The sequence below is a fragment of the Perissodus microlepis genome, chromosome 9, assembly GCF_051167445.1.
Source record: "Perissodus microlepis isolate ML-2025 ecotype Zambia chromosome 9, ASM5116744v1, whole genome shotgun sequence".
NCBI classification, from domain to species: Eukaryota; Metazoa; Chordata; class Actinopteri; order Cichliformes; family Cichlidae; genus Perissodus; species Perissodus microlepis.
In genome coordinates, this window is record NC_140469.1 from 5,383,261 (window position 1) to 5,410,515 (window position 27,255).

Genomic DNA, 27,255 nt, shown 5'->3' on the forward strand with positions numbered 1-27,255 from the left:
CGATTGTAGGTTTGTGTCTGTGTCTCATGCATTTTTGGTTAAAATGTGCTTATCATTCATTCCCTGAAGTTACTCACACTGAGTAGAGTCGTCAGAATTTTTTCTCAAGTAAGAATATTACTCAAGTAACAGTTAAAAGCACAGTGTAGTAAAATTACTCCTAAAAGTTATTTTTTTCTAAAAAGTTACAAGTAAATGTAGCTACGTAAATGTAATTAGTTACTACCCTTCTCTGCACGTGGGTTATGTGTTATGCTGATGTCATTATTCGAAACTTTGCTAACGTCATGAAGAATCTATGGCAGAAAAGAGGGAAGTGTTTGTTAGAGCCCATTTAAACTCCAAATAGCCAAATAGAAAAGTTGCAACAGAATTACATTCATGATTCCAGTAGACCACCTTGATATTTGAACTAATTACAGTGATCTAAGGATATATGTCATTGGATGTTAAATGTTTCATTGTATTATTTGTTGCATCTCTGATGAAATGCTTGTGTTTTTTCTGCACATTATTTGCATTTTTCCATTAGTACAGATGTAACATACAGGTAACATTCAGGTATCAAATGTTAGAGCTAACAGTCATGATTTTAATAAACTGATTCTCAGTAATGCCTCCCGTCTGTTGCTCATTCTAAAAAAACTGTCAGCCCAGCACCAGGAGCTCCTGCAGACGTGGGACTGGTGATGGTTAACGGTTGTAAGAAAAAGAAAGTAGAGGCAGTCAGCTGACTGAATGTGAAACACACTGACATACTCAAGTTTTGAATTTCATTCACCTTTCCAGGAATCTCCCTTAGTGAGTTCAAAAATGAATAGCAGCTAATGAGTTATGGCTGCAGTGACATATACACAGACAATTTGGGATTTTTGAGTTCATTGCATTTATTGCAGAATGACATTTTGAAAACTCTTGGTAATTTCTACACTTAATACTAAAGAAAGAAGAAGTAAATTATTGTTGCTTTCAGCAGAAACACACACTCGTAAAGTGCCCAAAATGCTGAGTTTATCTTATTTAATTACATGTAAATTTTGTTTCATAATTACAATGTAAAATATTAAATTCAGTGGAATCTGGTCTGGTTTACTTGATATAGATTTGATTTGTACTGATCACATTTTCCTTTATGATGAATTATTAAATTAAATAAATCTTTGATTTGACAAATTTCAGTTGCATTTTACTTAAAATGACTGCTTCATGTTCATTGAGGGTGCATAATGTTTTTGTTTTAGCGAGGCATGAAATATGGGCTTTCTCTGAGAGTTGGGAACTCAAAAGAGAAGTGAAGCTGCATCCAAGCCTTATATCACCAAGCAATGCAAAGCAATACAGTGATGTAAAGCACGCTGCCACTGAACTCTCGAACAGTGGAGATGTGTTCTCTGGAGTGATGAATCGTACTTCTTCATCTGGCAATCCAACCTGGGTTTGGCCTGGGTTTGGCAATTGCCAGGAGAACACCAAGTGTAGAGTTTGGTGGAGGGGAATAATGGTGTTGGGTTGTTTTTAAGGAGTTGGGCTCAGTCCCTTACTTCCAGTGAAAGGAACTATTCAGCATACTGAGACATTTTGGAGAATTTCCCAACTTTGTGGGAACAGTTTGGGGATGGCTGCTTCCTGTTCCAACATGACTGTTTCAGTGCACACAGCAAGCTCCACAAAGACATGTATGAGAAGGGTTGGTGTGGAAGAACTTGACTGGCCTGCACAGAGCCCTGACCTCAATTTTGGTCCAGACTGAAAAGGCTGGACTAGTATTGCACATATTGTCGAATGTTTAATTGTATCATTTATTGGATGTTTGTGAAACAAACAAGTTTTCAGTTTCCTTTCCAGGAATCTCCCCTAGCAATTTCAAAAACGAATAGCTGGTAAAGCTAAGGCTGCAGTGACATACACACAGACCATAGGATTTTTGAGTTTATTGCATTTATTGTAGAATGACACTTTAAAAACTCTGGGTAACTTTTACACTTAATACAAAAGAAAACAGAAATAAATCACTTGCTTTTTTTTCCCTTTCAGTATAAAGCAGCGCATGCCTCATCTCAGTGGATGTACAGAACATAAAACAAAATCACTCATCGCATTCATTCCACAGAAGCTTCATTTTGCAAAGCACAGTGTTGCCAAGAATATTCCACAGGAATTAACAGGAGGACGTTCGAAAAGAACTACACATCATACATGTTTACACACATACTTTAAGACACAGCTTGCACTTTAAGTAACTCAAATGATACAATAACTTTTTTCAGAAGGTTTTAGGAGAAAAGAAAACAGCGTGCATTTATCACCATGAACCCGAACTGAAATAAAGTACAAACATCCCACAAAAGAAGTGTGGGAAATTATATGTAGAGTATAATGCTTATTTATTCACAATGCATCCAAACACTGTCCTGCAGCGTTTTCTATTTCAGGCCGAACTGGATCCATTCATTCCAAGTCACACTTGCTGTTTTACATCATTACGAGTCATGTTGGCTATAGCTGTCCACGAGTCTCAGCCATTTATGTGGCCTTAAGAACAGTTCAGCCTTATAAATGGTGTTGTCTGGTCATTTGTTAGCCATACTCTGAGGAAGGCGGCCCCGTCACCAGTTTAGAGTAACCCGACAAGGCCCCTAGGTCAATGTACAGCGAGCCCTTCCTCCTGATGTGTCCAGAACCTTCAGAGTACAGAGAGGATTCTGCAGAGAAGACCAGGTACATGTTAACGTAAAGTAGCCAGCTTATTATTAATAACAGAGAACAAACTGAACTCGGCACTAAAGGCTTTACCCTGCGTGGTGTCGTGGTGCTGACTCTGCTGCCGTAGCAAGGTGTGGGTGGCCTCTTCCAGGGCCGAGTCAAGACTCCAGCAACGCGGCTGATCCTCTCTAGGAGGGTTGATGGCGTCATCCTTTAGTAGCTCAGATGCCGAGCTCCGCAGCGCAGGGTTCCTCTCTAGGGCTCGCTCCAGGAAGGACCGCATAACTGGGCTGCAGTCCTCTGCAATGTCCTCCAAAGGAGGGGCCTGCTTGTGGATCTGTTTGGAGAGAGATAATACAAGACTGTCATTAAAGAAGAGAAAAACAAAGCTAGTATTTCCAAATAACTCAAGAAAAAAACAGCTATGCAGAACCGAAGCTGCCCTTTTTTTTCAATGTGAGCAGTGGTTTGTAAAAGCAGTATGGTTACAATAAACAGGAACAAGGAGCAGCTGCAAAGCTCAGCCCGTACAAGTGACTTTGCCCTGTAATGCTACTTCTCCATGACGGCAGTTTCAAGTGGAAGTGAGTAAACGGCCAGAGCAAAGAAGCTGATAATCATTTTAAAAACAGAAATGGGACTAGCTAAAATGGAAAGAGTCCATGCAATGGAACGCTTTTAGACGAAACAGTGGTGAATGACTAAATAAGCCACAGGTCACCCACTGCAAACATCCTCTTTATCGCCTGGCAATCTTGACTGCGAAGGGCGTGAGCATGTTGTGTGCGGTAAGTGTGTCACTATTTGACTCGCAGGATACTAACAACACAGGACTGTCTCTGCTGAGGCATGTAACAGAGGCATATGTCTCCAATGGTAATTGGTAACCAAGGAGGATTTATACCTGCAGCTAGGAAAGAGCAACATTAACACTAAAGGAGTTGTTTTTTCTAATTGTCTCTTTCCTTTTAGGTCTGTGTTGGCCCAACATACTCAGTGCTTTCATGCTATTCAGTGTGCACCAGCCACTGAGGCGCAGGTAGCATACAGTGGGGTTGTTGTTGTTTTTTTAAGAGCAATTTTAGGAAAAAAGAATAATCAAGAAATGAAAACAAACAAAAACAAAATTAAGTGGTGTAATAATTTGCTGTGTAATAACTATTTCATGGGAAACCTTTCACAGTTTATCTACAAACTGATTTACTATCATGCAATCTAGCATTAAGCATAAAGGTCAGCTCATGCTGATGGGAAAGTACTTGGTCATAAATCAGAGCACTGAAACTTAAGAGATACCGACGTTCCCAAATAAGGCAAACATCAGCATCCAACTTTAGGGTCATCAGACGTCTCTGGTGCGCAAATTCAAACATGCCCTTTTCCCCCCAATATCACAAATTCATCCTGTGAGGACCACAAATATCTGCACCAACCATTCTGGTTGCGTTCATTTCCCTATGATGTGATTTTCATGTGCAGTACTTACAATGTAGAGGTAGGATGGATATGCAGTGCGTGGGTATCTCCTGACCCAGGGAGGACTACCGGTCTGCATGTGAATGATGGTGGTGCCCAGGCTGTAGATGTCTGTCTTGGTGCTGTGTCCTCGACACAGAACCAACTCTGGACTCATATACATCTGAAAGAAAGACGGGGGATGTTTAATGGGTGACTTTTAACATGGCTGCAGATCAGAATGGCAGAGAGAGAGAGAGAGAAACAAGTTCCCTTTTTATTCAGTGCGACAGTCAAATTCTCCGTGTCAGCGAGACACAACAAACAGGAAGTGACCTGTTGTTAGTGTAAAAGGGGTTTTCTGCCTGCAACCAAACAAGCAACCTGCAGACCCACGCTGCGCATGAAAAAAGGTAAGGGAAGTGCAGAAGTGTGTTGGCCTTTGGAGGGCGAAAGGTAAACACACCAGAGTTCATCTCTTTGTGTCTTTCTGCTGGAAATTCCAGCTTGCACTCCCATGTTCATGTAACCCTGAGTAGCCCAGCATATTTACAGGCTGTGCCTGTAAATACGCACAGGCTGTGCCTCTCTTATTATTACTCCTGGGTGTCTGCCCTGGGACTTTCCACAAGCACTTGAGAGGCCCGGGTGTGCATGTACACAGAACTATATAGACTGACACACAAGCATGGGAAAGCAAGGACCAGTGGGTGAGAAGGTGTGTGCAAAATCTTCATCCTAAAAAAAAACAACTTAAAGAGCTGAAAGCCCTGAGCATCAGCAAACTATTAATAGTGGCTGTGAGGCCAATGAGTGCACTGACTGCTCTAAATTAATGCTTGCCAGTCACTGACTCTGTAATCATTTTGGAAAAGCACACAAGTGCTGACAAGTCGTGGGACTAATTTGCTAAAATCCCTAGGGAAGTCTAGTGCGAGTCACGTGTCAACACACGCTCCAGATCAGCAAAAGAAAAGCAAGCATTGATTGGAGAGCAATTACTCAAACCAGAAGGCCCGCATTCATTACAGGGCTACACTTACATCTTTTAAGGCGGAGCGGCTTATTTCCTTACCTCTGTTCCTCTCAGATCTCTGGGAATGTATACATCATCTGTCATCTGCACTGTCAGCCCAAAGTCCACCAGGACTGCTTTGTCTGACATCAGGACAATGTTGCTGGCTGTGGAGAGATGAAAAGGAAGGAGGTGTGATTCAAGTTGGTGCTTGAACTGATAAGATTTCAGTTTCAGGTCCACTGAGTCTGTATTGATCTTAAGCATGAAAACGATAAGTAGGTCACAGGCTTTGACAAAGGAAATTGCCATGAAGAGACTCATCCTTGTCCTTAAAATGTCACCAAGGTTTAATTACATATTTTGACTGCAGGCAGGAAATGCTAAGAACCGCAGCTTGTCAGAGGGCCAGAATGGTCATTTTAATAAGTCACTTGCCTCTCTGGACCATAATTGTAACCCTGACTGAGCATGAGAAGCAGGCTGGAATTTCCAGACAGCCAGCGAGCCTTTAAGCAGTGAGGCTGACAGACAGCTCTGCAGAATGCTTTGATCCCAGCAGCACTGCTGTGGTTCCTCAGCTGAGCTCCACCTGCAGTAACCAGGGCGTATTTGTGTGATCTGTCATGATAGCTACCAGTCACTGTGACCAGGCTACCTTTGAAGAATTACTGAAAAAGCATTAGTCAATCTATCAGATTCCTATGATCTGCTTGGTTTGTGGCTGTTCACTGATTCATTCTTTTCAGCGAATTGAGTTATTTACAAGAGCAATATCCGTCTGTGGCTTGAATTTGACGCATAGAAGATACAAACTGTAATTGCATAATTTCCTGTAATCTATGTACTTGTTCAATACCATGGAGCACATCCATCAAGAGTAAGTGACACACATCTTTTATGCTTACGTTTGATGTCATGGTGAATGACGTTGTGTGAGTGCAGGTACTCCAAGCCCCGCAGGACTTGCTTGGTCACCCAGATGATTTCGAACTCTCTCATCGGTCCGCAGCTGTCCAGTTTCTCCAGCACAGAGCCGCCTTCGCCGGCCTCCATGAACAGGTGGATGCTCTGGTTCCAGAGCAGAACGCCGTACAGCTCGGCGATGTTCTCATGGCGAAAGCGGGCCTGAAACTCTACATCAGCGGCTTTGAAGTTCTCCATGGGGATCTAGCGAGGGAGATAAGACACATGATCACAAATAGCCCACCGTTTTGGGAAACATGTTCATCTTATTTCTTGGAGTGAGTTAAAAGGCTCGGTGACACCATTGCATTTGACTGTTAAATATGAAGCCAATGAGCTAAATGAGACATCCTGGGGACTGCTGGCCAAATGGATCGGTGTTTGCTTACAGTGACAACAAACTGACTTTTCACATTTTGCATTTTTATTGGTAAGGGTGGCTTTATTTGACAGTGCACAGAGGATTTATCAGTTATTGGTAGAGCTAGCTAGCTCGGTAAAATGCATACTTAGATCTGTCCCTATATTTTCTTCCACTTCTTCCACTTCTGTATTGTGGTTTATCTGGAGCCTATCCCAACTCCACACAGAAAGGCCCCAGGATTTGAACCCAGGAATCCACAGTGCTAACCACCACACAGTGTGAGAGCAAAATGTGCTACTTACATATAAAATGCTGAAGTTTTGGACCCTGCCTCAAGTGGCGATTTAAGGAACTACAATTAATGGTTCTTTTTTATTATAATTATTGTTTTTTTTACCCTGACAGCCTAATCGGGTAGTTCAGCTCAGTTAGTTCTGCAAATAAAATATACATTTAATACATACTTTACAAGGACACTGACTCTTTCTGTATTTAACAGATTAGCTGACATAGTAATAGATATACTGTTATCCTGTTTTTTGTGCTTTAAGAAATCTATTGTTATTAGTTTGTCAGTGATAATTTTAAAGTTGTTTCTTTAAAGAAATAATTTCTCAGTAATTATTATCTGATGATGGCATTGTTTTAAGCAGATAAGGACATCCTAACTCCAAGCCCTTATTGCAAACTATTTCCAGTAAATCCTCTGCAGTACATTCACAGCAACGTGAAAAAAAAACAACACTGTGTCAACATAGTATTCTGACGATAACACCTGACTAGAGAGGAAAGTACTCCTTCCTCATTTGTCAATATTTTCCATACAACAGCGTAAGCACGCTGCCTCCCTCCCTCCCTCCTCTTTCTCAAGCATAGATCTGCCCAGATAGAAGCAGCATGTGTGGTTTTTACATGTGTCTTTAATGAATCTGACCCTGTCACAAACATCCAGAGGAGCTGTGGGAAGTTATTGTTGAAATTCCAGTCTTACATTAATCCCAGCCCATGTTGTAAGTTTGTTACAAGAACAAATAGTTCTTCATTCAGCAACCCTGTTCCTCTTTCACTCAGTAAACATAGCAAATGTCACGCTGGCACCAACAATCTTTGTACAAACAGAGGAGTAATTGGACTGTGAACAAGCAGTATTTGGCAGGTTAAATATTTGGCACGCAGGTCAAGAGCTGTCGAGAAGTCAAGCACAGGCGGGATTTCTAGTCACCGATCAGGAAGACTCACCAGTTTGCAGGCCATTCTCTTCCTGGTGGTGGTGTCCTGAGCCAAGTGGACTTTCCCAAATGAGCCCTTAGGCACGAGGCCAGACCCGTGATTCTTGTAGGTCAATTTCCATGGAAACAGGAGAACGTCCATGTTAATCTGGTAGCGGCCTTTTTTCACAGCCATGTCCTTCTATTTGTTTTTAGGAAGGAAAAAAAAGAAAATTATGCAAGTTTTTCTAGGCTGACCATATCAACTAAACATTCAGGTTCTGTTGAAGATTAAAAAAAGAAAAAACAACACGATTCTCACCTTATTTAGGAGGACTCCCATTTCCTCTGGCAGGTTTGGCAAGGCTGCCGTCTGCATGCTGGACAGGAGGTTGACAAAGGACAGGACCTCTGTCACAGTCCCATATCGAACTCCATTAGCGTAGTCCTTCTGCTCACTCCCCAAAACCACCACCTCCCCTGCCTCCTCATTCTCATCCATCTCCTCCTGGGAAAGTCCTTCTTCGTCTTCCAACGACAAGATTTCTTCTTCCTCCTCTTCCTCGAGCCGATATAGAGTCTCTGCAGCGTTAATAATGTCCTCTAAATTCATGTGAGTCAAGAGCAGTTCTATTCCCGAGTCATATTTGTAATCCATGTTAATGCTCCGTTTGTCCAGCTCCATCTAAAATCAAACATCAGGAGGTCAGTGTGGGGACTATTTCCGTGCTGACTTGAATTGTATAAGCGAGCGGATCGTTCATGACTGGGAAGGTTCACGTGGGGAGCAGGACGTGCAGTGAAACTACACTTAAGAAGTGAAGCTTTGATACAGCTGGCTGAACACACAGCTGGGAGGGGCTTCACAGGGCTGTTTTCCAAGCAAAAGAAGGGAGTTTCGCAGTAAAGCTGGGAAGCCCCCCCAGGAAAGCTTGAACCTTATTATACATTTATAAAACAACAACTGCCCATTATTATAATTATTATTAGCATTATGATGCTGCGATAAAGAGTTCAGCTCACATTACTCGATGCAAATCATACACATGTGCATTAATGCAAACCCCATGCAACATTTGAAATAAATACATAAAAAATAAACCGTATCCAAACATGCACATTTAGAATAGGTGCCTAGAAAAATAAAGCAAGCAAACAAACAAAAAACAGTAGCTGTAGAGCTATAACTAGCTATCTGCCAAATATTCAGCTGCTTAAAGAAAAAATAGAGTTTTGCTGAATAACAGGAGTTACTTCTTTGAGTGACAGAAACCACGCGTTACCTGCCTTATGAAATTGAGTCGGAAGCTTAAGCGCACCGTCGTGTCTTCATTGTGGCGCCCCGCAGACTGTCTGATGTATGAAGCTCCGTGGATTGTGTTTAGAACGAAGTAAACACAGGAAGTGTGGCGTGTCTGTGGAGGTGGAGTACCTCTTTAGTGTCAGCTGCCAGCAGCCCTCTCTCGCTGTCTTTGTAGGTTTCGTTTTCCCTTTTCTTGTTTCCTCAAAAAACACAACAACAACAACAACAACAAAAAAAAAATTAAAAAAACGAAAAGCTTTCAGGACTGTTGGGTGCTTTCCTATCGGGAGACGTGTCTCGTTTAATGTGCGATGCATAATATATCACCAACACTGAAGCGTATTCGTAGTAAATAAAATAAAAACAAATTTCAATTCAATTTCAAATTTGATACCTTTAAAAGACGTTACAGACTCAGCCCAAAGAAATCGGATGATAGTTTTTTTAAACACTAGAAAGTGTATTTTCTGGTATCTCTAGGTTGCCGTAGACAGGACCAGCCGCATGCGCATTTGCGCTTCATTCCGAAAAACAATGGCGTCCTCCTTTGCTGTGTGCAGGTTACATATGAGAGGAAGGGCCAGCCTCGCGAAGTGCCTACAGAAAACCGACGCGTTTCTTCACAGAAGTATAGGAACAGACGTCGTTATTGCCCGAGCTGAGGCCACTCGAAGTGACGAAAGTGGTTAGTAATTAAGCCTAGAAAAGAAGCTGGCCTTTAGGCTAGCCCTAATACACCGCCGTGTGATGTCGAGTGAGCACCATTCCAAACTCCCCTGAGAAACGTTATATTTTTGTTGGTGAAGGCCGTAACTCTAAGTGCGTTGTGCGTTTTACACAATATGTGACCTGTAAGAAATCACTGGGTCATACGTAAAATTCGGCACTGTGACTGTTAACGATAACAACGCGATAACTCTTTTTCGGCTAAGATTTTATTATATAGAACGTTTTGAGCTTGTACCTGTCATTTGTGGGACGTGTATATTTACATAGAAAGCCACACTGTAAAACTGACAGTTTTTTAAATGAGGTTTGTTGACATGTTCTGGGACAATTGAACAATGAAAACTAGAACTTAACCGACGATACATCACATTTTTTGCATTTTATTATCAATTTGGTGCATCCCAGTCTTTGAACGTTTATCAGTGCAAAACTGACGTGACACACCACAGAATTATTGCCTGCTGTCACCGGTAAATGTCATATTATTTCCCAGTAAGCTGATATCAGTCACCCAAGTTGAAACTAATGTTAGGCCCATATATTTGTGCACCCCCAACCAGTCCCAAAGGTCTTATACAGCTAATATTGTCCTGTCTGTCTGTTAACAACAGCGTGCTTATTACACAGTTTTAAATGTCTTACTCTCAGAGAAAAAAACTTGACTTGTTGGATGGCTTCTTCTCTGTTGTCAGATGAAAAGAATGGAAGGAAGTCTCTGCACACTCTCCACATGGAGAGACAAGAACAAGCAGAGAGGTCCGTTCTCATCAGCTGTCAGTCCAGTACCAATGAGAAAAAGTTCCTCAAGTATTTATCAAAACATGGAGAAATCAATAAATACTTCTTTTATGAAAGCTATGTGAGTAAAAGACCAACCTCTTCTGATAAGCAAGTACTGCTAAATCCCAACCCTGTTGGAATTATGTTACAATTATGATATTGTGTAATTCTCCAGGGAGTGTATGCTGTAGTGGAGTTTGCCAACCAGGAAAGTGTTACGTCTTTACTTGAAGGGGTGGCAATTCCTGGTGGCAGCCACGAATCCGCAGTGCCTTTCAAATCCAGACTGTTGTCACTCAGAAACCTCGGCTCAGTGGACTCATCAAACCAACTGTCAGGCCGGCAGTGCCAACCTCAGACCACTATTCCCATCAATGAGCTAATAAAGAGACTTTCCAGAGAAGAGAGTGTATGTTGACTTATCACATCAAAAGTTATACTTACATTTTAAGTCTTGTTTGAAGTTGATTGATTTGGATGTTTCCCATTTCCTGGTTTCCCTCAGATAGACAAGCAGATAAGCTCCTTGACTGAAGCCTATCAACTCACAGAGGAGAACAGCAGGCTGCGTTTCCTCGTCTGTTCCCTGCTCAAGGATATTGCTACCGCTTATTTTCCAGAATGCACCATCAAACCCTTTGGCTCATCAGTGAATGGCTTTGGAAAGCTTGGCTGTGACCTGGACATGTTGCTGGATCTGGACAGCATCACTGGACGCAATGTGAAACTGGTAATGAGGCTTTCTAGGTTTCTTTAGAAAATATTAGATTTATTGGCAAACAGTTTGCAGTGATTTCCTTGTGAGTTGTGAGGTAGCTTTCCTTTTAAACATTTTATCTGCATCTAAACTAACTACTCCTTTGGTTTGTTTTGTTGTCTCTGACACCAAAAAAAAGGCATATGAAAGAACCACGTTCTTCTTTTGCTTCTTTCGGCTCCCTTTGGGGGTCGACACAGCAGATCATCTGCTTCTATGTGACCTTAACGTCCTCCTCTGTCATCCATGAATCCTGTCTGTGGTCTTTCTCTTTTTCTGTTGACTTTGTCTCTAAAATGCTTAATCATAGCTGTCTCTCTGATGTACTCATTTCTAATATATTGAAAATCTTAGCATCACCATCTCCACCACCTGTAAGCTCTGCCTTCTGTGTTTATTGTCAGTGCTACTGTCTTCAAGCCACACATCATAGATGGTTTCACGACCCGCTCATAAACCTTCCCTTTCAGTCTTGCTTTCCTACTGTCATAAGTCGCCCCTGACACTCATTTCCACCCACTTACCCTGCCTGTATCTGCTCTTCACCTCTCTTGTTCACTTTCCATTGCTTTGAATGCTTGGCTGCAGGCATTTGCACTTGTCTACCTTCACCGTTATAGGAAATTAGGTTAGTATTTTTAGACTTTTTTAAGTGCCTCTGCCAGCAATTGCGGATTTGCCACCACAATCACACATGAACCAATTTCATTTTATTATCCAGTGGCACTGAGGGAGCAATAAAACATGTGACAGAGTTATCAAACTTATTTAAGTTAATGGGCAACATTCTGTCCAAGTTGATCTCAAATGAGCTAGACCAGTAAACCCATTAAATAGCGGCATATAAAAAATTCCTGTGAAGCACTTTTTGAAGTATATTCATATAATGAAACATCACAGATGGCTCATAAAAAGTAGGAGCAATTTGAAAAATATGCCGCAGTTTATCCTCTTTCTGGTTGTTTTTATTCCAAAAGAATGCTTCTGTGCAGCAGGGGTTCTTGTTGTGTAGGTCTTACTTAAAAATGCATCCAGTGGCCTGGAAAAACATACCCTTTTGCAGGGTATGTTTGGCTCATGGCACATATGTTTGAAACCACCTATACATGTATATAAAAATTGCCCTCACATATTGATTTATCTCCTGATATCACCCCACAGCGACGCACTACCCAGAAATCCTTTGCATAAAACCAAACAAAGTGGTGCAAAAGTGGTTGCTTCTTTCTTTTTGCCATCTGCTAGATCCCCACTATCGCCAAACTAAAAATGCTGATGTGTTGGTCTGACTTTCAGACAGCTGATGTGCATGTGTCTGTCTTTAGTTTGTTTGAAAGCTATGAATGCACTTGCAGTAATGTAACGGTTTACTGGCAGCTCAACTAGAATGACCACAGATATCAACTTGACATAGAAGAGAGTCACCCTGAAACATGTATTAGGTGAATATTTTATTTACATGTCATAAGACAGAAAGGTGTGGAGATACTATAGGATCAAATGAAAATAACCACTGTATGCCTCATGGTTTCTTAGGACAAAACAATTGAAAAATGAAAGTTTAAACATATCTGTTATTCTGTATATTCCTCCCTGTGTGTGCAGCCTAAGTCAGGCCTCTCCCTGGAGTACCAGATGAAGCGGGCCAATTCAGAGCGAGCCGTTACTCAGAGCATCCTGTCTGTGATCGGGGAGTGCGTCGACCAGTTTGGGCCCGGCTGCGTGGGGGTACAGAAAATTCTCAACGCACGGTGCCCTCTGGTCCGTTTCGCCCACCAGCCGTCTGGCTTTCAGTGTGACCTCACAGCCAACAACAGGTACTCAGTCAGCGCAGATGTTCTGACGTCAGTGGAACGAGTAAAATGTCAGATTTGACTTGGTCACAGTTCTCTTGCTTCACAGTAACTGCTCTTTTTACGTTACCCATAATACCATTTTTGGCCACGCTTGCGTTATAAAAGCTCCCAGACAGAAACCAGACTCTGGCAGGAAGTGCTACGATGGGTCAGTCTTGCATTTTTCCGCTGTGAAACTGAACACGAAGTGTGGGCTTGTTTGTGTTTCACTTCTTTTCCTTCCAACGTTATTGACTTGTGGTCTCTGCTGGTGTGTGACACAAGTACGCACACACACACACACACACACACACACACACACCTGCTAACGTACAGAAAACCACTCTGCAGTTTCTAAGGAAATGGAGTTGAACCAGCATCTGTGGGTGGCTGTGAGAGGGGGGACTTTTCTTAAATCGTGCTCACAGATCATTGAAGCATAGCACCTTCCTGCCTGAGGTGTGAATGCGTGCATTCAAGAAAAACAGACGAACAGCAGCCGAGTCAGCTGAATGCTGCTCTCCAGCGGTACATTTAGTTTCTCTGACCTGTAATGGTCGGCCCTTGCACCATTTCTCTGAACTGTTAATGCTGTTAACACATCTCCAAGTTCTATATTTAAGGCAAAATGCAGGCATTTTATAATTGAACATAGTGTCATTTATTTTCAAAAGCCATTCCATATTACTAAATTTCCATTTGAAATCTCCAAAATCAGACAGTGAGAGGTACATAACAGCCCGCCTAGAGTTTGCCAGAAATCAGCTAAAGGACTCTCAGATCTCTGACTCTCTGGCCTGAATACCGAGCGTCATGTCTGGAGTAAACAAAAGTAGTCAAAATCACCCCTACAGTGAAGCACGATGGTGGCTGCATCATTGTGGGAATGTTTCCCAGCATCAGGAACTGGGATACTCATCTGGGTCCAAGGAGGGATGAATGCAGAAATACACAGACACATCCTTGATGATAACCTACTCTAGCGCTCCGAACCTCAGATTGTGAAAAATGCATCTATCTGGATGCACCGTGTGCTCAGAAGACACTCTTTGTGTTCTCCACAGGGTGGCGATGAAGAGCACAGAGTTGCTCTACCTGTATGGAGAGCTGGACCCTCGGGTGCGCAGCCTGGTGTTCACTGTACGCTGCTGGGCCCGAGCTCACGGAGTCACCAGCAGCATCCCCGGGGCCTGGATCACCAACTTCTCCCTCACTGTCATGGTGCTGTTCTTCCTGCAGAAGAGGAGTCCTCCCATCATCCCCACACTGGACCACCTGCGGGACCTCGCAGGTACCATCCAGCACTCACACAGCGGACCTCTGAGAATTTGTTAATAAGTTTCAGTAGTGTTTTAGTTAATAACATTAAGAGTTATGCTTTTTTCTATTCTTAACAATCACTCTAAGCGTAGCATTTCACAGCCCAACACAACAGTCTCGTTCTTCATGCTTCAAAAACAGTGTACTTTCCAATCTTAAGCAAACACGCGTTCATTAGAAAACATTTTTCTTATTTAAGTGTCGGGCAAAAAACAAGAAGTTCATAAATTAATAATGCCTTTTTTTTCTTCACACGTTGCTTACTAACTGTTCCCTGAAATATAAAATGCAACCACCGAGTACACTAGCGGCAGTGTGGGGTGGGGGTTTTCTCTGTACAGCTGTAATCACACTCACAAATATACCTTGGTCAATTAGTTACTTAGAAATGAAAAATGTCATAAATGATTCAACAAAAACTTTTGGTGTTAAGGAAGTTAGATTTTCAGTGTAAGATACCTGCTTTGAGGACAGTCCCAGTGCACGTGTGAAAAGGTTCCAATTAACTGAGTCAGAGTAAAATTCACACAGCAGGGAGGAGGTGAACAAAGTAAGAGCAGCAGTCCCCACTCCCTGAATATTGTGTTTCCTGGCAAATAAAAGCAAGAAAAGCACCAAATTGTAAAATTTTGCTGAATTCAGGAAGCAAATAACATATTTTGGAAGTAACAAGAATTCTCATTTACAGCTGGTTGGGGTGATTTTCTCCGGGAAAGCAAGGGGAAAGTCTTTTCTGTTTGTAACCATGTTTAAGCACCTCTGGACACTTTGAGCTTTATTTGTTTATAGAAATACATACATGGAATCTCCAGTTAAATTGGATTAAAACAGCTTGAAAAATTCACTGACTTCATTCATGCACGTTGTACTTCTAGCACCATTTTTGCTGTCATGGAATTCCGGATCCTTCTCTCATAACATCTCCAGTGACTATTTGTTCACCTCTAATGAACCATCTATTTACAAAAGAAGTGATGAACAACACGAGATGTTGTTGAAACAACTGCAGTTTAAACAGTGTCTTTTAAATGACATCAAACAATTCAAACGATTTTTTCTTTCCACACGTTTTTATGCCTTTGTAGTAATCCGGGCATCCACTCACCACTGAGGGTCCTAATATCTTTATTGCAGCTTTCACACTTGTGAAGCCACCCGGTGGTCTAGATTGGACCTTTTGAACTTGTGGAGGGATAATTAATGGTGTCCTGTTACTGCTGCTTTCAGTGACTGAGGTGTGTGTTGCATTCTGCAGCATGCAGACCCATTGCTTTCCGGGCCTCTTCTCCCATGGCAGAGGCCCCCTCGGCCTGGCAGGGACCAGCGGCTGCCTTTGCAAGACGTGCTAAAACACTTGCTTTTTCCAGGTCATAGACAAAGCCCAGTTATCTGCTAATGTATGTATTCTTTAGCAGACAGGGCACAACCATATCGCAATCAAGTTGATCTGGTAAACCGAGCTTGATGACTTGTTAAGTATTGGTCCACCTGCTGTGCCCACTTCAGATAAAGAGAGGCGTTGTCCTTGTGGGGTCCTCAGCCTGAGCATAGGTGCCATTGCCATGCAGCATAATTGTGTTCAATGCACCTTTGCTGTGTCCATGACTTTCAAATTTAACTGTAGCCAAGAGCAACATTTCAATGTCAGGTGTGACCCAGCAACACTGAGTACAACACGCATCCTTCATCTACAGCCCTGGAGACTGTTCACTTGTTTTATTTAATACACAGCATCCTGGGAAAGCCTTCCAGCCATCCATCTTATTACCATGTATATATGTGTTAGGAATGTTTAACCCAATGTCCTTTTCTAATAGAACTGCCGTCACACCAATCTGCCCGCAAGTCCACTCGCCTCCCTCTGCCCCACTTTCTGTCACCTTGGCTGCCTGATAATTGCCTTCCAAAAGCAATCTAACCTCACCTCCTCCCCTCCTCTCCTTCCTCTTCCTCCTCGGCACACCATTTAGCGCAGACTCTATCACACAGAGTGCTTACAGGACAATAAAAGGCCCATCACTCTGGGAAGGTCAATGACCCACCTCCTCTAGAAACACACACACATGTGCGCTTCCAGGCAGTTATTTAAACAGCAGTATAACACACTAACATACTCACACACACACACACACACACACACACACACACACACACACACACACACACACACACACACCAGCCTCATGGTGGTGAAGGACACTCGACAAGGGCACGGTTAAAGATGTAAACCAGCCAAGGAAGGACATGATACATGCTGTCTTTGTTCTTTTTTTGTTTTTTGTTTATCACGTGCGCCTGCTCTCCCCTTGGTTTCTTGTTTTCTGGCCACGAGCGCGTGACTCCATCCATCTGTGTGTTGTTTATGGCCGTCGCAGGCGTGTAAAGGCAGACGTTTTACCTTGTATCCCTGCTCTCGTCTCCACAAGGCCCCGCGGACAAGAGCGTGATCGAGGGAAACGACTGCACATTTGTCAGCAACTTCAACAAGATCCAGTTTCAGAGCAACACAGAGACGCTAGGTGAGCACAAGAGACCGCCCCCCCACAGTTTGATATGTCGGTGACATTTGTGTTAGCGGGCTTTTGTGCTAATTCCAGTTTTCTATCTTTGCTTTAGAGCAACTGCTGGGTGAGTTCTTCGAGTTCTACGCCACCTTTCCATTCAGCCGGATGTCCATAAATATCAGAAAGGTGAGCATGATTATCCAGAACTGCCTCAGGTCATAGTTTGGTGCCAGTTGAAGGGGGTGTACCTGTTAACGGCAACCTACTTTGCTCATTTGCAACTGCCCATATTTTCATTCCTGGAGTGGTTTTGCATGATTCACAGATCAAAATAATTAACTAAGCCTGTTTTTGCTTTAGTCTCCCTTCCTTGGAGCCACCTTGCTTCTGATTGGCTGCACCTCTCAAACAGAAGGTTTATACAGCATGCTGCTATGCAAGAGCAAAGCTTGAGTTTTTATCTCTCAGGGATTACTTGTACATACACTGACCTCATTATTTGAAAGTTTTACCATGTTTTATTAGAAAATCAATGCTACCACTGTAGCATTATATGGCAGAAAATAAAGCAAATGGTGACAAATGAATTTAAAAACTGCAGCAGTACTAGCTTAAATGTGCAGAGACAGGTTAAGCTGGACGTATACTTTCTGGCATACAAGTATTGTGGATGGTATTAAACACGGACAAAATTTTAAGGAGTGACACAACTGTTACAATTATTGAAAATAAATATGAATCATATTCAATTGAAAGTAAAGGAAATCCTTGTATGCCAAAAGCTTCAGTTTGCTCTAAATGCTCGGTTTCACACAGATTTTCTGCTGTGTGATCTGTGTGGTCTTATAGAGAGTGGATATGACATGGTCATCTGTGAGAACAAATCCCGCCTCCTGATGTTTAAACCTCTTGTCTGGGAGGGGCAGACAAAGATGGATCTGAGGGGTTTGCACCAATGGCCAGTGATTAGCAGGCATAACAGATCCGTGTATATGTCCACTTCTGAGAGCTGGAAAAAAAAAAGAACCATATTCTACAAAGAGAAAAGTATCATAAGCATAATTTAGGAAATGCTGCAAACAAGCTGATTTTTGAGTTGCTTAGGAAGTTCTACTCATGTTGTATCAGTCAGTACAAAGGATTTCTCCCTCTGCTAATGAAATAATAATGAGACCAACAATCGCTTCCTGTGCTTTTTTTTTTTCTCTCCATGCCAACTGCATGAATAAATAAATAGATATCCCGAAAATTCCTCACATTCAAAAGGGAGCAAATGTGAATTAAGTGGGAGCTCCAGTTTAAAATCTAAAATCGGCAAAGAGCGGTCAAAGCTACAGCAAAACTTTTAGACTGACAAACGCTTGTAAAACATTTTGGACAAGGCAAATAGCCCTCTACTTCAAAGCTGCCATTTAGACTTCAAATCAAGTTTTCTAAACACACTGAGGCTCCTGTCTAAAGGAATGTTTGAACGGAGCTGGACTGTTAAACTGAAAAACAGCCGCGATGGCTCAGAGTGTTCTGATATACTGTCAGCATTGCTGCATATGTCGTAAAAAGGCTCAACTGGGGTCCTTCAGTGTGGGCTTGGATTTATTAGTGGATCTGGCCTCTGCAGTACTGCACAGTCGTTGCAGCGTTATGGTGGGGCACACACACACACATACATACACATTTGGCATAACTGTATGCAGGTAGTTTTAACATCGTTTAATTGAGCTGTGCATCCTCGCAGTCATTTATTCCAGTGTTACAGTTTCCGTGATTATGTCAGTTTCTGATTGTGATGTAAATTCTGTAGCATCTGCCGTTTTTTGTTTTTTTTGTTTTGTTTTAGCAACTGATGCACTACGCATGCATCCATCAGACAGACAGCTATGCTTCTTCAGCAGTCCTCATCTCTACTACTATGCTACACAGTCCTTCTTTATCTTCTTTCTCAACAAAAAAGCATAAAAACCATGTCAGTGGGTAGTTATAACCACAGTAGGAGTGCATTCTCCAAGCAGAGCAGTATCTTAGTGGATAAAATAGATAGTGACAAAGTTTAGCTTTAAGGACATCGCACGATCTGATATCGTCGTGTTGGTGTTGTTCCCAGATCATCATACTAAATGTTGTTCCAGGATCAACATTGCAAGTGACCAATCAGAATGTTGTGACGTCATACTTTTGCGACTTCAGGAGAAACTGCCGTAAAACAAAAAACTATACTTAAGCTGCGAGAAACCGCCTCTGTCCGCCGATCAACGGACCCTGACCCTAACCCTAACCCTTTAATAAACGGTAAGCAGAATTGATATTGTCCTTGCAACATTGGAATTTCATAAATGCACGAATGGCTTGGCGCGCAAAAGACTGAGGTCAGAACAATGTGATTGGTCACTTGCAATGTTGAACCTGTAACAACATTTTCATGATGATCTGGGAACAACACCAACACGACGATATCAGATCACCCTAACAGCATCATTTGTAGTTATTGCAATACAATAATATTGTATTGTGTGTGAAGTATTTTGACAATATCATATCATATGATGTCGGGGGATTCCCACATCTACATGCTAATGTGACAAAAAAATTTTGTTTTAAAAATTTTTTAAAGTCAGTCCAGTGTCTGTGTTAGTCCAAATCCTCACACCTAAGGAACTGGAATAAAACTTAAAACGCACACAGAGAAAAGTTCAGCCTTCTTTCAACTCTTGCACCCAGCTGAGCTCCGGCAGGGAAATCTGTTGGTAATAAAGACCGTGTTTGCTGGATGGCGTCTTCCCACACACACAGATGACAGCTGTCCTCGTCTCATGTGATTGATGCCTGCCCCACAGGAGCCTGGCGCCCTTGAGCTTTAGATCCCAATTAGGAGGTCTGTCACATTAACTGCAAACAAATGCATATTTGTTCTTTTTATACCCACATTTATCCTGATGTGCCTGTTTATGCCTGCGTAATACTTTCTACTGGCAACCAGGGAACATCCTCGATGGAAGTCACAGTGTTTCATCGTTGGGAGTTTTTGGGGCTAATTTTTCCTCTCTGTCTATACGCGATAGTTAATTAACCTACTGCTTAAAATGTTCAGTGCTGAATAATATGCCTCTTACTCCCTATTACTCTTCCCAATAGAAATTTTGTTGATAAAGTAGCTCTTCATGCTTTGATGGCACAGTATATGAGATGCAGGGATTTTGCTAGAGCTTAGAGTTTAATGAATCGATACCCGTGGGAAAGAGAGACCCCAGCTTAATATATGAGACTAATGTGAAGTTTGACATAGCCTCCCTACAGCACAGGAAGCTTTCAGGTAGACTGTGGTTGTGACCCTTGCCTATCGGCTTTCAACAGTGGAGCAACCACCATAAATCTGCTTTACTGTGCTACAATTCACCGCTTCACTCCCCTTTTCTGACTGATGGCTTTATGTTGCCATCTTTAATCCTTCCTGCCCGTCCTTTATCCCCCTGTGCCTTTACTTTACCGAAGCTTCTTGACTTCCCTCTGACCCACATTTTGATACTTTTATTTGATGGCCACGGCATTTGGACAGATACCAACCATGTATGTTTTTTTAATTTCAGGCTAAGCTAATTTTTTTCCTTCTTTTTTTGGGTAAATTCAAAAAACTCTGCTCATTTCCCCAAGTCAAAAAAGACATGTCCATTTCCCTTCTTCATCTGCTACCCTGCAGAGAGGTGTTCTACTCAGCTATGTGTGCCCCAGATAGAGCAGTAAAGGGCTGAGTCCATGACCAACGAAATTGATGGACCATGACGCACAGGACACGAAGGTCCACACTTACGGCTGCTGCTGCTCACGAATGTGTTTTCAACCTGCCTTGTCCCCTTCCCTCTCCCTCCAGGGCAAGGAGCAGAACAAGCCAGAGGTGGCCCCGCTGCACATCCAGAACCCGTTTGAAACCTCTTTAAACGTCAGCAAGAACGTCAACGCCAGCCAACTCGACCGATTCGTGGCTTTGTGTCAGGAGAGCGCCTGGCTGCTCCAGCAGAGTGAAACCAGCACACCAAGAGGTGGTGGTGCGGGAGGCGAAGGTGCACCCACACCTTGGGGACTCGCTACCCTCCTTCTGCCTTCGCAGGTCGCAGGGATCAAAAGTCGCAAGAAAAGGAGGAGGGAGCCGGCTAGTGAAAGGATCAAGGGCTTGCTAGAATCATTAAAAAATAAAAATCAACTAAAGAAGAGCTAGAAGGACTCTTCCATGTCTCCACTCTCTTGTCAGGACTTCAACCTCCTCAGTGTTGCTGTGTGATGCTTCACTGTGAAGGTGAGAGAAGAGGCTCCAGGAACTGGACTGTAGTTCCAAACATGGACACTGGAGGGTGTTAGTGAGACCTATAAGTGCATATGTTTTGGGACCTGAAATAAGGGAGTCTTGGCCATGTAGGCTGTAGACTGTAGACTTTCCCACTCTGTTATGATTAAAGACAATACTGTGTAATTCAGTCTGGCCTGATGCTCGTTTCGTAGCTCAGTGTTTCACAGGTTAATTTGATTCATTATCGTGTACATCACTGTTAACAGCATCAGCACAGACACCATCTGTTTACACTTCAGGCTAAATCATTATGCATACAGTTACAATATGGACGGAATAATTAAGGTTTTACTGAAAACTGTATACACTTGTTACACTTATGGAGCCCCAACACGAGTAAAGGCAGCAGAAGTGTAGCAAAATACATCAGAATCATAAATACTAAATAACCGTGGAAAGAAATTTCATACTTTTTAAAATTATCCTTGTCTGATAAAATAAATTCTAAAATTTCAGTTTTTCCAGGCAGTATGATCTTTTTTTATTCTTTTTTTTTTTTGAGACGTGAGAAGGGGTGTGTGTGTGTTTGTGTGTGTGTGTTTTTATCTGAAAATAAATAATTTCACGTGTAATTAAAGCAGCAAAGTGGGACAAACACAAACACAAACAAAGTGGGAACTGTTACAGAAGTTGTACCATTGGTAGTTGGAGAAAGAATAAACTTTATATAAACAGCTTTTATATCTGATTTTTACAGGTTTAGTGGTAAAAACTGTATCCGATTTATCTGATACAGATTTATAACAGTAAAATTTGATCTACTTTGTGTGCTTTTACTGCAAATATTGCATTACAGCTAATAACCCTTGAGTAATAATTGCTGTTCTTCCTATTTACTTTGAAACTGCAGGTAATGCTAAAAAAAGTTCATGCTATTCTATCTCTAACACTACATAACCAGTAAACACAATTTTGGAACACTTCAACTTTAAGTTGTTACTGAAGTGTACTTTATGTCATTCTGACAGCAACATAAAGCACAACTTTTAGGACAGTATTGTCGTAAGATACCCGGCTTAAATATAAAGGAACCCTCAATTATCACAGTATAACACAAAGTCACTTAAACTTAAGGGATATCAATCTGTTCTGTTAGGAAGCATAACCCACTGTGAATCAGTTTCATCTGCTTTGTTGCAAGTGAAAGTGACAACAGGTGCACTCGAGAGGCAACAGCAAGGCAATCCCCCAAAAGGGAATGGTTCTGCAAGTGGTGACCACAGACCATTGCTGTCTTCTTATCCCTCCTGACTAATTTTTCTGTTTCTGTTTGGTAATAAGGACCATGTTTGCCGGATGGCATCTTCCCACACACACAGATGACAGCTGTCCTTGTCTCATGTGATTGATGAAGTTCTATTAGCAAGAGCCGATACCTGTAGTCCATTCAGGTGGAACAGGTATTTTAGTGTGTGAGTGTGAAGAACATACCAAAATATGGACTGTTGCATAAGGCAAGATGGATTCAAGGTCAACTTGGCAGAACCAGTATCTTCTGCTTTTTGTGAGAAAGAACAGGAAGAGCATCGCCAGAGAACTTTGGCCTTTGTTCAATACTGTGATTATCGACGGTTCCCTTCATTTTTTGGAGTGGTTTATACAAGAAGTTCAGGGACAGTTTGATCTCACTTTCATACAGAGAATTTCATAATCAGCAAAAGTTGGGGAACCTGAATCTCCACTTCAGGAAAGCTGTAAGTTAACCAGTTCTTAACCTATAAAAACGTAATCCTCTATAAAACTTTTATGTCTTTCTTTCACTTGTTTTTTGATTTTACACAATTAACTTGATTTGAAGTGCTAAAAACTGAATTGTAAAACAACTACAAAAATGGGACGCATTTTCCATATGTATAACAGACTACGATGGAACACTAATATGATATCTTTGCAATTTTGTAGTGATGTGCATTTAGTTGAGTTTTTTCTTGACTTGGGCATTTTCTCAATAGCTATCTACAGTTTTGTGGAAGCTAGCTGGATAAAACATAGTATCTACTGCTGTGAGAGATCACACAGGGAAGCTAAGTAGTATAGTTTATGTATTGATTACAATAGCCTGCACTATTTAATGGCTTTAATCAATGACTGTACAGTGATTGGCTTTATTGCTGGTTAGCTTGAATGCTATCAATGGCTGCCATTGATAGCATCAAGCTAGCCAGCTGCAGTAAGCTAAAGTTATGCTAAAACCAAAACATCTGGGAAGTAAAATAATTTGGAGAACATTGAGTGATTGATCTTTTTTTTATCCATCTTGCTAGCAGTTAATGTAATAGATATTTTTAACCAACTAAACAGAGGTTAAAGGATAATAGGTGGCTATATATATTTATTTTTACACTTCGTTTTATCTCACAGAGATCTGATTAAATTGAACAAGTTGTACTTTTTTGTGTTTGGGATGAAATATATAGAGACATGTAATAAAATTTTCAGTTCCTGTGTTTCACATGTTGAATTTTTTTTTATTTTTCTATCTTAAGGCAATGAACCTACACAGCTTTTTATGATTTGGTCATCTGTGTTAAGAAGATTGAGTTTATATATAACAAAGTGTGCTATATAAATAAAATCACCATTGTCATTACCACTGGCTTGATTTTTGGTCAGAGTAATTTCTTTTATTCTATCTGTATCTCTGTGGGAAGACATTAGCCTTGTTCTTGGGGGTTAGGCTAAAATCCCATCACCCAATGATTAGTGAGGTCCCAGTTTCAAAGTCTGCGGTTGGCTTTGACTGATACCATAGGCTCATATTGTGACTTATTAATGACAAGTTTGGCCCACCCTGAAACATCCCCTGCTTTCTCGTGCATTTTAACTCGAATAGGGGCTATACTTTATTTAAAAAACATGGAAGTGACGCTGAGTGTTCACTCAGGTCATAGATCACAGGAACTGAAGGGTTGTTTTTTCCATGAGCATTTATATAATCAGACTTTTCTGCACACATGAAGCTGGCCCCTGCTGGTCATTGGAAAGAAGCAGCTTTGAGCCACTTTAACATTGTCTTCACTTTTGAGATGTGGAATCAGCATCCATACATAGTTAATGGCAAGCACAAAGGTAATAAATTAATGCTAGAAACGAATTTTCTAAAATGAAAAACTATTGGAAAATGTATTTAGAATCTAAATAAATGTAAAGATAAACTGAAAGACAATACATACTTTTAGGCTTTGATTTTAGTTAAGACAGCCAGTGGCAATTTGGGAGTATTTTTTTTTTCATACTCGCAGAAAATTCCAAGTTTCACTTTAGTTCTCTCTATATAGCTGTTTATTTAGATAGAAATTATGGTTGCGATTGAACAAAGAATACCACATTTTTCTTAAAACGTTTGTCAAAATTAAAGATTTTAGATGAAAACGGTGGCATAGTGGTGCTAGCGTGGGATGTCCAAGACAGCCCACCAGCTTGGTTACCCAGTTTACTGGAACTAAACTCAGCCAGCTCTGTGGTGAGGTCTGCTGAATAGATTGACCTTGATGAAAACCCCACTGACTGATTTGTCATACTAAATATCCAAAAAGAGACATAAAACTTAAACATTTCATTTGGTTTTCCATTTACAGTGCCACGTCTGCCAATCACATCCCTTGAAATGTTTTCTAAGCTTGAATTGGTAAATTTTATTCACAATTTATATATTTCTTTCTTATTATATAACCTGAGTGTGTGTAAGTGAGTTTGAGGAAAGAGAAAACGCTGTAGGGTGCATGTGTTAGGAGTGCATCTACAGGTTCACATCCTATGAGAGTGCCTGACTGTGTTTGTATATGTGTGTCTCGGGCCCATGGGACAAGGTTGGAGGAGTGGGGAGTGAGTGGCCCACAGCTGTTTTTCTGCTCATTGCCGTCTGAGGTCGGAGGGGTGAGCGGATGGACTTTTAACTACCTCCCCCTCCCCTTCTGCCACCAGTCCACCCTTTTACCATTGGGGGGCACGGGATGGACAGGAGGAAAGGAGCAAAGCTGCTTTGAACTCCACTCATTGTCCCTGCCTCCTCTTTCAAATTCAGCACGCCTCCCTCTCTCTATCTCGGTCATCTGTTTTCCTCTCCTCACAGACTAGCAGAGTTCTTTGAGGTTTGAGGAGTTTGTTTATTTCCATGAGTGAGTTTCTGACTGATGGATGTGCTCTAGTGGAGCAACAGAGTGGTTATGAAATGTGGTAGTCAGAAAAGCATGGGGTGGGGAAATCAACAGCTTGGGGGAATCTGATGAAATGTGACTGCTGGGTGTTGTGGGGTTCATTTTAAAGGAGTGTGATGTCAGTGCCATGGATATTCTGATTTGCAGATGGTGGTATAAAACCCACAGTACTGTTTTTTCAAATTTATAGATCTCTCTTTGATGGCACTCCCTCCATTTATTGAACACTTTATGAGGTAATTACACAGATAGATAGAAGGTGTGGGTACTAGCCAAAAGGTTGTAACGGGCCATTGTCAAGGTTAATCATATTTTTTTCTCATCCCAACCAGCAGAAAATACAGGTTTTATGTGACCATCTCCCTGTAATAGACTGCTTTGACTTGTAAAGGACTGAGACTGTGTTTGGGTAACCTGCCCAGCAGTGACCTTCCACTGAGGCTTTTGCAAGTGGCACATGGTGGGCTTTGCTTTAATAGGATAACTTGTGAAAAATCAAAGATGGATTGGCCCCGTCACAAGAAGTCCTGAGGTACTCGGGGCGCTGGCCAGGGTTTATGTTGCTGCCTTTTTCTTGGCCCCTAATGCACCTTCAGGACCTGGAAGAATGTAAAACAGTGTCTTGAGGGTTTAAAAAATACAAGTGTAAGTAAGTATGTTGTGTATATGCTTGTGTGAGGAGGAGGGTTAATATATACCCCTCAAACATCTCGAGCAGCCCCTTCCAGTGAGTTCTGGAAGAGGAAAAGGCCCCAAACACACAGTGCTACTGCAAGCTGTTTGATGTGGAAGTCTTATCGCTCGGAGCACTTTCAGAAGTTATTTTATCAAGCCATCAGAGTCACTGCACCACTCCTTCCCCTTACCTCCACGGTCTGCACAAAGGGCCTTTGGAGACTTGTGGAGAAAGTACTCTCCAGACCACTTCCCCTCGCAGTTCCATGAATTGTCCCCGCAACATTGTGAGAAGCCATTACACCAGTTTCCGTGTTCGAGAAACGAGTGTTCTAGCAGCCCCCTTTTACTCCCAACTTTTGCACTCCTCAGCACCCCTACGAATGGCTTTGCATATGGGACACGGTGAGAGCGAGCAAGGAGCGCTGGAATGCACTTTGCTACTTTGTCTGCACACTCTGGCTATCACCCACAGTGATAATATGAGTTAAAATACTGGCCACCAACTGAGTAACGTACGTTTGGTCTTTACGGTGTATGGGAATGGCTGGGACTTACTGTACCCACCAACACAACCATTGTTTGAGTGCAGGACACAGGGCTGCCTAATTGGAGCCTGGCACAGAGTTTCTGGCAGCCGAAGCCTCTGAGTGTCAGAGACCGTGGTTGTTTGCACATTCTTTCTCTCACTGGACAGTAGAGTGGCTACATCCATTCAGCAGTGGTCGGATCAGTGGCTGCATGCTATGACCAAAAATGAATTGTTGCGCGGGTACACAACACACACAAAGCACGCATGGCAACAGGACATAGGCGGGCATCCATGGAAACACAACCCACTAGGCTCTCCTGGGTGCCTTTGCCCCATGACTGGAGAATGCGTGTGAGATGCCACATAAAATACATGTGATCAGTGAAGTTCCCAGAGCTTATCACATGATGTTTGCTGTTGTGTCAGGAAAAAGCTCGAGCAGAAGTTACTAAATACAGAATTGTATTTAGAGGTATATACTTTACAGCATTCAAAATACTGAGCTGCAGTATTTTATACTCAGAAGCATGGAGGTGGGTTGCAAAGTGGCTTGCAGATATGCCTCAACTGTAGACGAGCACATGAGGTCAGTGACTTGGATGTGATGGGAATACTT

The 27,255-nt window shown here is 42.0% G+C and overlaps 2 protein-coding genes across 4 annotated transcripts; one reads left to right on the plus strand and one right to left on the minus strand.

Moving 5' to 3' along the window:
- Positions 1 to 1,916: 1,916 nt before the first annotated feature.
- Positions 1,917 to 9,442, minus strand: map3k8 (mitogen-activated protein kinase kinase kinase 8). 3 transcript variants are annotated; one of them, XM_084938815.1, is made up of 9 exons: positions 9,409 to 9,442; positions 8,999 to 9,214; positions 8,034 to 8,396; positions 7,743 to 7,913; positions 6,082 to 6,343; positions 5,234 to 5,340; positions 4,190 to 4,342; positions 2,794 to 3,040; positions 1,917 to 2,702 (listed from the first exon to the last, which is right to left on the minus strand). In XM_084938815.1, exons 3-9 carry the CDS (start codon positions 8,394 to 8,396, stop codon positions 2,578 to 2,580), a joined length of 1,428 nt encoding a protein of 475 aa, XP_084794941.1. In that variant the 5' UTR covers positions 8,999 to 9,214; positions 9,409 to 9,442; the 3' UTR covers positions 1,917 to 2,577. The 3 variants fall into 3 exon arrangements, with proteins under 3 accessions (XP_084794941.1, XP_084794942.1, XP_084794940.1); XM_084938816.1 differs by lacking the exon at positions 9,409 to 9,442 and having other exon boundaries at positions 8,995 to 9,313; XM_084938814.1 differs by lacking the exon at positions 9,409 to 9,442 and having other exon boundaries at positions 8,999 to 9,311.
- A 61-nt stretch (positions 9,443 to 9,503) lies between these two features.
- mtpap (mitochondrial poly(A) polymerase) lies at positions 9,504 to 21,956 on the plus strand. Its single transcript, XM_084938813.1, has 9 exons — positions 9,504 to 9,699; positions 10,436 to 10,602; positions 10,699 to 10,932; positions 11,029 to 11,253; positions 12,886 to 13,097; positions 14,180 to 14,406; positions 16,862 to 16,954; positions 17,052 to 17,125; positions 20,802 to 21,956. Exons 1-9 carry the CDS (start codon positions 9,519 to 9,521, stop codon positions 21,144 to 21,146), a joined length of 1,758 nt encoding a protein of 585 aa, XP_084794939.1. The 5' UTR covers positions 9,504 to 9,518; the 3' UTR covers positions 21,147 to 21,956.
- The last annotated feature ends 5,299 nt before the right edge of the window (positions 21,957 to 27,255 follow it).

What these genes read in the sequence shown, in the direction of transcription:
- map3k8 (XM_084938815.1), bottom strand. Translation starts at nt 8,396, where the DNA reads ATGGAGCTGGACAAACGGAGCATTAACATGGATTACAAATATGACTCG. An exon ending in AGAGAATGGCCTGCAAACTG is followed by an intron (nt 6,344 to 7,742) that starts GTGAGTCTTCCT and finishes CTCCCTCGCTAG; the next exon opens with ATCCCCATGGAGAACTTCAA. An exon ending in ATCCATCCTACCTCTACATT is followed by an intron (nt 3,041 to 4,189) that starts GTAAGTACTGCA and finishes CTCTCCAAACAG; the next exon opens with ATCCACAAGCAGGCCCCTCC.
- mtpap (XM_084938813.1), top strand. Translation starts at nt 9,519, where the DNA reads ATGCGCATTTGCGCTTCATTCCGAAAAACAATGGCGTCCTCCTTTGCT. An exon ending in CTGGACGCAATGTGAAACTG is followed by an intron (nt 11,254 to 12,885) that starts GTAATGAGGCTT and finishes CTGTGTGTGCAG; the next exon opens with CCTAAGTCAGGCCTCTCCCT. An exon ending in GACCTCACAGCCAACAACAG is followed by an intron (nt 13,098 to 14,179) that starts GTACTCAGTCAG and finishes TGTTCTCCACAG; the next exon opens with GGTGGCGATGAAGAGCACAG.